The sequence below is a fragment of the Colobus angolensis genome, unplaced genomic scaffold (genome assembly GCF_000951035.1).
Source record: "Colobus angolensis palliatus isolate OR3802 unplaced genomic scaffold, Cang.pa_1.0 Scaffold137, whole genome shotgun sequence".
In the NCBI taxonomy this organism is placed as follows: domain Eukaryota; kingdom Metazoa; phylum Chordata; class Mammalia; order Primates; family Cercopithecidae; genus Colobus; species Colobus angolensis.
The window spans coordinates 9,854,954-9,864,378 of NW_012114455.1; the positions used below are offsets into that span (position 1 = coordinate 9,854,954).

Here is a 9,425-nt window from a genome sequence, read left to right on the forward strand (position 1 = left end):
GGTGCGTGGGCGCGGGTTCCTTCCGTTTCCTGACTGCGCTTGTCTCCCGCTTCAGCCCTCTCAGTCGGGCCTCTCTTTTCTTTATGCAGTGTTGGCCGCCATCAATTTGCAGAAAGTTCACAAGAATACTTTCAGCCAGCTTCACAAAGTCCAGGTAAGACATTTCAGACAGGCGGGTTTTACAGCTCCTCCTGCCATGACCGCCCTCACCTGTGTAACTGGTGTTAAGTGAAAACAGCTTTGACAAGAAGACCGCAGGTTTCCACCTGGGTCCTCAGCAGGTTCCAAGCCATTTCGGGAGCCTTTGGGGTGGGGAGGGAGGAGGGAAGCCTGCTTGTTCACCTCCGCTGGTGGCTCACGTCATGGAGATGAGTGGGCAGGGAGAGGGGTGACGGGAATCAGAGGGAGACGATGTTCCTCCCTTTGCCCTGTGAAGACGGAGCTGAGCCGGGCTGAGCGCGTTGCTGATGGAGGCGTCCCAGGGAGTTCTCGTGGGGTTAGCCTTTCCCGCCACAGCATACACATTGTGGGAAGGGACGAGGGTTGTACCTGCACTGATTTAACAGACGCGGCTTGAGCGGCTCCCACCTTCCTCTCAGTGGGCGACCTCCCGTGACAGTTACAAAGAAGGACAAGCCACAGCCCAGCCTCCAGGGAGTACATGTGTCGTTTCTCTACAAACTAGTTAGAGTGCGCGCTTCCAGACCAGGCGTGGTCACAGTCTCCTTTGCTTAACACTCTTTCCTGGTTGTCCTTTGTGCCCAGGATGCCATCCAGCCCCCACGGCTTGGCCCACTGGGCCGCTGTGAGCCTCTGCCTCCGCTCCCAGCCCCACTACACCGCCCCTGAGGGCCTTCCTTCCATTCCCGCACACGGTGGCCCCCCCGGGCTAGCCAAAGACTCTGCAGCTCCAGGGCTCTGTCCCCAGCCTCCACCTATGTTATAAATAAGAGTCATGAACCTTATTTTTTTTTTTTAATCAATTTCTTTTTTTTTTTTGAGACAGAGTCTCACTCTTGTTGCTCAGGTTGGAGTGCAATGGCGTGATCTCCGTTCACTGCAACCTCCGCCTCCTTGGTTTAAGCAATTCTCCCACCTCAGCCTCCCGGGTAGCTGGGATTACAGGCACCTGCCACCACACCCGGCTAATTTTTGTACTTTTTAGTAGAGATGGGATTTCACCATGTTGGCCAGGTTGGTCTCAAGCTCCTGACCTCAGGTGATCCACCCACCTTGGACTCCCAGAGTGCTGAGATTACAGGCTGAGCCACTGCGCCTGGATTTTCATCAGTTTCTATACAGTTTCCAACTTGGTGAAAGGCAGGGGCCCTGCCAGAGCTCTGTGGATCTGTGGCTATGTCTAGTTTTTCAGTACCTTTGGTAAGTCGTCGTCTTCCTTTTTGTTCTTTTTTTCTTGTCACTTTCAGTTAACTTAATTGAAATCTCATTTATACACCATTAAATTCACCCATTGTAAGCATGTAATTCAACATACAGATTTCCACAACCATCACCACAATCCAAAATGTTCATTGCATTTAATGCTGATTGCAGTTAATCCCGTCTCCAGCCCTGGGCAGCCACCAATCTGCTTTCTGGTTCTATAAATTTACGTTTTCTAGACATTTCGCATAAGTGGGCTCATGCAGCATTTAGTCTTTTGCATCTGGCTTCTTTCATACAGGGTGTTGTTTCTTTGAGGTCCATTTGTGCATGTTGTAGCACGATTCAGTGCTTCATTTCCTTCGACAGCTGACTGGATTGTGCTTGGCGGTCGTATATGTACAGTCATAGTCAAAACCAAAGGCCGCCCTGCTTTAGTGTGTGAATACGGTGACTGCGGTTTTTGCACGTTGAACCACTCTTTCATTACTGGAATGAATCTCATCCGATTGTGAGCTATTATCATTTTCTATTTTGCCAGATTCAGTTTATTCATATTTTTGTTGAGAATTTTCGCTTCCATGTTTATGAAGGACATTGGTCTTTGGTTTTCTTTTCTTAAAAGGTATTTGTTTGGTTTTAGAATTAGGATAATGCTGGCCTCATAAAATGAATTTGGAAGTATGCTGTCCTTTTCTATTTTCTGGAACAGATAGTATAGAATTATTAGTATTTCTTAAAAATGTTTGATAACTTTCACCACTGAAACTACCTGGACCTGAAGTTTTCCTTTTTAGAAGAATTTTAACTTGCAGTTCAATTTCTGTAATAGATACAGGAAAATTTAAGTTATTTCTTCTTGAATGAGTTGTAGTAGTTTATGTCTTTCAAGGATTTATTCTACTCATTTCGTTCTATTCCATCTAAATTTTTGAATTCATGGGCGTAGGGTTGTTTGTGATAATCCCTTGTTATCCGCTTAATGTGTTTGTTGTCATTAGTGATGGCTCCTCTTTCAGTCCTAATATGGCTAATTTTCTGTATTTATTTTGGTTAGTGTGGCGAGAAGTTTATAATTTTTATTGATCTGTACAGAGAATCAGCTTTCGGCTCGATTCTGATTCTCTGTTATTTTTGTGTCTTTAACTTCCTTGGTTTCTGCTTTGAACTTTGAGCATTTTCTCCCTTCTGCTGCCTTCGGATTGCATTTGTTCTTTCACTTGGTCTTTCTGGTGGAAATTTAGCTTACTGAGTTGGGAGTTTTCTCCTCTTCTAATATAAGCATTTATGCTATACATTTCTCTGTATGTACTAGTTTTGCTGCATCTCACAATTTTGATGGGCTGTGTTTTCACTGAATTCAAAACATCAAAACATTTTTAAAAATTTCCCTTGAGACTCTTTATTCCATGCATCAGTCGGGAGTGTGCTGTTTCATTTTTGAATCTTAGGGGATTTTCCAGCTAGTATTCTATAATTGATTTCTAGTTTAATACTGTTAAGGCCCAAGAACATACTTGTATAATTTCTGTTCTTTTACATTTGTTAAGCTTTGTTTCATGGATCATAATATGGTCATTTTTGGTGAATGTTCCATGTACATTTGAGAGTAATGTGTACTTTACATCTATTTATAAATTCCCATCAGGTCAAGCTAATTGATGATATTGGCCAAGTAATCACTATCTTTACTGATTTTCTGCCTACTCATTCCATCAATTATTATGAGAGGAATGTTGACATCTCTAAATATAATCGTAGATTGTTTATTTTTCCTTTAGGCCTATTAGTTTTTGTCTGTTTTGAGGTGCATTCACATTTAGGATTATGATATTTTGTTGGAAGATTGGCTGTTGTATCATTATATAATGTCCCTCTCCCTTGTTCTGAACTCTATTTTGATGTAAATATAGCAACTAGCTTTCTTTTAATTAGTATTTGCGTGGCATGTCTTTATCCTTTTGCTTTTTATATGCCTTAAAATCTATATTTAAAAGGGATTTCTTGTAGACATCATGTATTTACATACTGCTTTAAAAGATTCAATTTGACAGTTGTTGTATTTTAAGATAATGTGCTACATCATTCACACTTACAATAGTTATTGAGATGGTTTGATTGAAATTTACCTCTTTGCAAATTCTTCTTTTCTTTGTACTTTGTTTCTTGTTCTTTTTTTCCTCCCTTTTCTGGAGCTAATTGATAATTTTTTGATTCCATTTTATTTCTTCTATAGACTTATTACTTATGTCAGTTTAAAAAGTTGTAGCTGTCGACTTAGAATTTAAAATATAGGTGGGGCACGGTGGCTCAGCCTGTAATCCCAGCACTTTGGGAGGCTGAGGTGGGCAGATCATTTGAAGTCGGGTTTGAGACCAGCCTGACCAACAGGGTGACACCCTGTCTCTACTAAAATACAAAAACTAGCTGGGCGAGGTGGTGGGTGCCTGTAATCCCAGCTACTCGGGAGGCTGAGGCAGGAGAATTGCTTGAACCTGGGAGGCAGAGGTTGCGGTGAGCTGAGTTCATGCCATTGCACTCCAGCCTGGGCAACAGAGGGAGACTCCATCTCAAAAAAAAGAAGAAAGAAAGAAAGAAAATATATATATATACATTTAAAAATTAACCTGAAACTACTAATCACACTAAAGTGTAGATAGTATTAGGATTGTACAATAGTATCTTCATAATTCCCCACTTTAAAGATGTCTCTTCATTATTGTTTCTACTTCCATGGTTTCTGATGAGAAGTCAGTATTAATCCTTACCTTTTTTTTTTTTTGGTCTTTTTTCTTCTGGCTACCTTTAGAATTTTCTGTTTGTCTTTAGTTTTCAGAAGTTTCAGTGTAATATGCCTATATGTGGTTTGTTTCTTAAAGTTTATCATGCTTGGTGTTCCAGGAGATTCTTGGCTCGGTGGTTTGGTGAAATTTACCAAACATTAAGTAAGAAATAATAATAATTCTACACAATATGTTCCAGAGAATAGAAAAGGGAGAGAATACTTCTAAACTCATTTTATGAGGTCAGCATTTTCCTAATTCCAAAATCAAATAAAAGCAACTAAAGAAAAGAAAACCAAAGACCAATTTCCCTTTTGAACATGGAAGCAAAAATTCTCAACAAAGGATGAGCAAATTGAATCCAGCAATATGTAAAATGGTAATGCATTACTGATACGGTTTGGCTGTGTCCCCACCCAAAGCTCAACTTGAATTGTATCTCCTAGAATTCCCATGTGTTGTGGGAGAGACCCAGTGGGAGGTAATTGGATCATGAGGGCCGGTCTTTCCCGTGCTATTCTCGTGATAGTGAATAAGTCTCACGAGATCTGATGGGTGTATCAGGGGTTTCCACTTTTGCTTCTTTTTCATTTTCTCTTGCTGCTGCCGTGTGATAAGTGCCTTTCACCTCCTGCCGTGATTCTGAGGTCTCCCCAGCCATGTGGAACTCTAAGTCCAGTTAAACCTCTTTTTCTTCCCAGTCTCAGGTATGTCTTTATCAGCAGCGTGAAAATGGACTAATACAATTACATTCTAGTGAGATTCATCCTAGGAATGCAAGACTAGGTCATTAATTTTGTAGAATTCTGAGCCATCACTTACTTAGATATTTGCTCTCTCACCTTCTGCAGTTCAAATTGCACGTTCATTAGGTCACTTAGTGTGGTCTCACAAGTCTTGGATGCTCTTTTCCTTCCCACCATGTTTTTTTCTCTTTATTTTTCAGTTTGGTTACTTTCTACTGACTTATCTTTAAATTCATTGATTCATTCTTCATGCCTGTTGAGTTTAGCGATGAACTTACTGAAGAAATTCTTCGTTTCTCTTGCTGTGTTTTTGATTTCTAATATTTCCGTTTGCTTCTTTCTTATAGTTTTCATCTTTCAGCCAAAATTACGTATCTGATCTTGCATGCTGTCTACTTTTTCCATGATAGGCTGAAATATATTAATCATAGTTACTTTGAATTCCTTGTGCGATAGTTACAACATCTGTGTCTTATCGAAGTCTGTTTCTGATGATTGCTTTATCTCTTCAAGGTGTGTTCTTTTCTTGCCTTTTTGTGCGTCTCATAATTTTTTACTGAAATCTGCACATCATGCATAGGCCATAGATACTGTCTTGGAGATCAGCATGCCTTGCATTCTGCTAGGCCATGTGGGATTTCGTGTTCCTCTAGTCTGGAGTTGGGCTAGTTGTGAGGTTTGTTGTTGCTGTGTTATCCTTTGTGCATCATGGGCTTCAAATGTTTCTGGTGGTATCTTGTGTTGAGGGCAAGTGCTGGTTTGACAGAGGTTGTTTTCTCTATGTCTGCATTCCCCTCTGAGTCTCACCTTTGCATTGTGTCCCATAGAGAATCTGTTGCTTGTGACTCTCTCAGCTATAGTATGTGTTACTTTTTCTCCAGCTTGGTTAGCCTGCTAGTGAGGGAGAAAGGCTTTCCCTGATGTTCTGATTATGCCTTATTGTCAGCAGATGCTGTCTCTGGGTCTGAGGGGCGTGTCCTTTGCAGGTGCTCCTGCTCCTGCTCTTCTTCTAGTGGCAGATTTGATCCTAGCCTGTGTTCCTTCTTTCCCAAGGATAGGGTATCCCCCATCCCTTTTCCCAGATGTAATGGATTTTATCCAGTTAAGCTGCCCTTAAGTGACAGCTTCTGTGCTGTTTCTCAGCTGATTAGGGCTTTTGTTCCCTAGGGAAGATGGGCTGGGAGAAGGTCTGGCAGTGGCGGTGGCTCCCTCCCCGCAGCCAACACCAGAAAGAAAGCTGTGTTACTTTGTTAGGGTTGCCATAACAAAGGACCATAGACTGTGTGGCTTCAACAGCAGACATTTATTTTCTCACATTCTGGAGACTAGATGTCTGAGATCAAGGTGCTAGCAGGGTAGGTTTCTTCTGAGGCCTCTCTCCTTGGCTTGTTGGACGGCTGTCTTCTCCCTGTGTCCTCACATGTCTCTTCTCTGTGTGTGTCTGTGTCCTAATCTCCTCTTCTTACAAGGACACCAGACATACTGGATTAGTGCCCATCCTGTTGACCACTTTTTAATCAAGGCGTCCACAGGCTGTTCTCCTCTGAGGCCTCTCCTTGGCTTGCAGACGGCCACCTTCTTAAAGTGCCCTCGTATGGTCTTTCTGCCGTGAACATGAGACCCTGGTGTGTTAAAACTTCCTCTTTTTATGAGAATCCCAGTGACATGGGATTAAGACCCACACTAACAGCCTCCCTTTTACCTAATTACTTCTTTAAAGGCCCTGTCTCCAAGCACAGTCACATTCTGCAGTACTGAGAGTTAGGCCTTCATGTGGATTTGGCTGGGGGACACAATTCAGCCCGCAGCAGAGACTTGTCCAGGAGTCTCCCGAATCTCCCCTCAGAACAACTGGTAGACTTGGGGAGTTAAAGTCAGCATGAGGGTGTCAGCCATCACCCGTCTCGGCTCCCTTGACTTCATGCTCTCATGCTGGCCCACACTGTCGTGAGCACTTCTTTAATATGATCTATTGATACTCTATTAGAGGACCTAGCCCCAGGTAAGCAAGTGGATTGGGTCCAGCTTCTTCCTGCAGGCATCAGGTTTTCCATGGATTTTAGGTATTTGGTTGCTCTCTGACCTAGGTTCTCTGACGGACCCAAGAAGCCGTGAATTTACAGTTTTTCTAGCTTTGTCCTTGCGGTGAGGATGGGATTTATGTTTTCCCCACTGCTATAGCTCTGAGCTGTACTCAGAAGTTCATTTCCTTCTGAGTAAATGTGGTTGTTACAGTTTTTCTAGGAATATGTCCATTTCGTTCAAACTAAAATATAATGGCATATAATTATGTACACTATCTTCATGTTTTTAATGGCCATATCATTTGTGCTGGTCTTTCCTTTTCATTTCTGATCTTAGTTATCTGTTTTTACTCTGTCTTATCAGTCTCATCAGAAGCATGTCGGTTCTTTTCAAAGACCAATTTTTCTTTTTAAATTCTCTATTGCAAATTAATTTCAATTTCACTGCTTCTGCTCTTAGGTTTATATTTCCTTTATTTATTTTACTATTTTTGGTTTATTTTGCTGTTCTAATTTCTTGAGGTGGGTAATTAGCCTTCACATTTTATCTATGTTTTATTATGAACATTTAAGGGTATAGATTTCTCATTAGTTCATGAGTTTTATATTTGGTATATTGGATATACTGTAATTCAGACTAGTTTGAACATTCAATATGATTGTTTCTTTGGCCTGTATGTTTAGAAGTTAATTTTTAAATTTTCAGACATAGGGAATTTTTCTTTTTTTCCCTTTATTTCACTGACGTCAGAAAACATACTCTGTACCTTTCCAAACTTTTGTAAATTGTTTTCTTTGATTATTCATTCATGACTTTTTAATATATTTAATGCCTTCTTATCAATTTTAATCATTATGTTGTTGAAGCTTAAAGTGGCTTCTCGCTGGCCTGCTGGAAGCACCTTCCACCTGGCTCCTCTCTCCTCTGACATGACCCCATCAGTCTTTCATAGTTGACTTGGTTTCCAGCCAAATACGATGTCCCAGACTCACCTGATACATTTCCAAACCTCAACCCAGAAATAGTGATTTCTCCTAAGAACCCTGTTGCTTCTGTAGAATACAAGCTGTGCTTACGATCAAATTGCTGTTACTTCTAAGCATTTTCAGTGTGTAGGGCCAGGATATTGGCATCTTATAAAAGAGAAAATTGTGGTTTCATTGATTTTTTTAAAAAATGCAAATATAGAACTTATATTTGACTTTCCTGATTTATGTTTTTATTTTTTCTCTGACTCTGGACATCATAGTTGATAACAACATTCACAATTTTGTTATTCACTTAGTTCTACAATGTATTCCTAATAGGTTTGAAATAACAACACTGATAATATTACTGAAAATAAGAAAATCTAATGATCTTAAAGATTTCTGTGGTTTTTCTTTTATCTTTAAGGTATATCACACAGAATGTGTAGTGAAAATTGTATGTACTAAGGTTACATGGAATAATTTCTTTGTTTTATGTAATTATGTTACCAACTTGATGTAGAGTTAGATTCATTTGTTTAAAGTTTTTAGGCGTGATTCTTTATTTTTTATATTTAATTTTGTTTGTATTTATGTCCTATCAATGGTCAATTTTGGTAAATGCCCTATGTGCTTGTAGTGAATGTATTTTGTGGCACTGGGTGCAGTATTCTGTTTAAGTTCTATGTCAATTTTATTTATTGTGTTATTCTAATTTTCTATTTCCAATTGATTGTTTTGGCTGGTTGTATTAGTCACAAGTGTTAATATTTCTATCATAATTGCAGATTTGCATATTGCTACCAGTAGTCCTTAGTGTTTTACCTGTACTTTAGCAAATTTATCAAGTTTGCTTGATGTATTTTGAGGCTATGTAAATTTGGACTTGTTTTGTCTTTATGGACGTGAAATTTTATCACTAGGGAGTCATCCTGTTTATATGCAGCATTGCTTTTTGTCTTAAGGTCACTTTTGTCTGTCATTGATATTGCCATGCCAGACCTCTCTGATTAATATTTGAATGGTGTATCATTTTCTATATCCTCATTTGGTTTTTAATCTTGCTGTAATTCTACATTTTTCTTTAGATACCTCTCTTATCAGAGATCAGAAATTAGTTAAATATTTTTATGTTAGTCTGACACAATTAAACTTTTATTTGGAGCTCTCAGTCACTCATATTTCATGTAATCCTTTTTAGACTGAAGTTAAACCTGCCATCTGATTATGTGCCTGCTTTTAAATGTTTCTTTTCTTTTTCTTTACAATCTTGGCTTCTTTTTGTGGATTCCACTATTTTAAAAAATCAATTTCTGTTTTTTCCTGTGTCATTCTGGAGTTAGAGTCTGTTTTTATCTTTTAAAAGTCATCCTTGAAATTTTAATGTAAGTATGGAATCCCCTGCAGTCTAAAGTTCTGCTCTCCGCCTGGATGGTACAAGTGTCTCAGAGCAAGCACTGTGACTCTGACCACTCCATCAGATGCATCTTGTGGCCTTTTTTGTATTTGATTTCTATCTT

The 9,425-nt window shown here is 39.7% G+C and overlaps 1 protein-coding gene across 1 annotated transcript in view; it reads left to right on the top strand.

Annotated features, from left to right (window-relative positions):
- Window positions 1-9,425, top strand: part of GLB1L3 (galactosidase, beta 1-like 3) — a 46,126-nt gene that overhangs the window by 19,896 nt on the left and 16,805 nt on the right. The window contains exon 11 of the mRNA XM_011934739.1: window positions 90-154. Coding sequence (XP_011790129.1) covers window positions 90-154 — 65 coding nt within the window. The remainder of the gene's footprint in view (window positions 1-89; window positions 155-9,425) is intronic.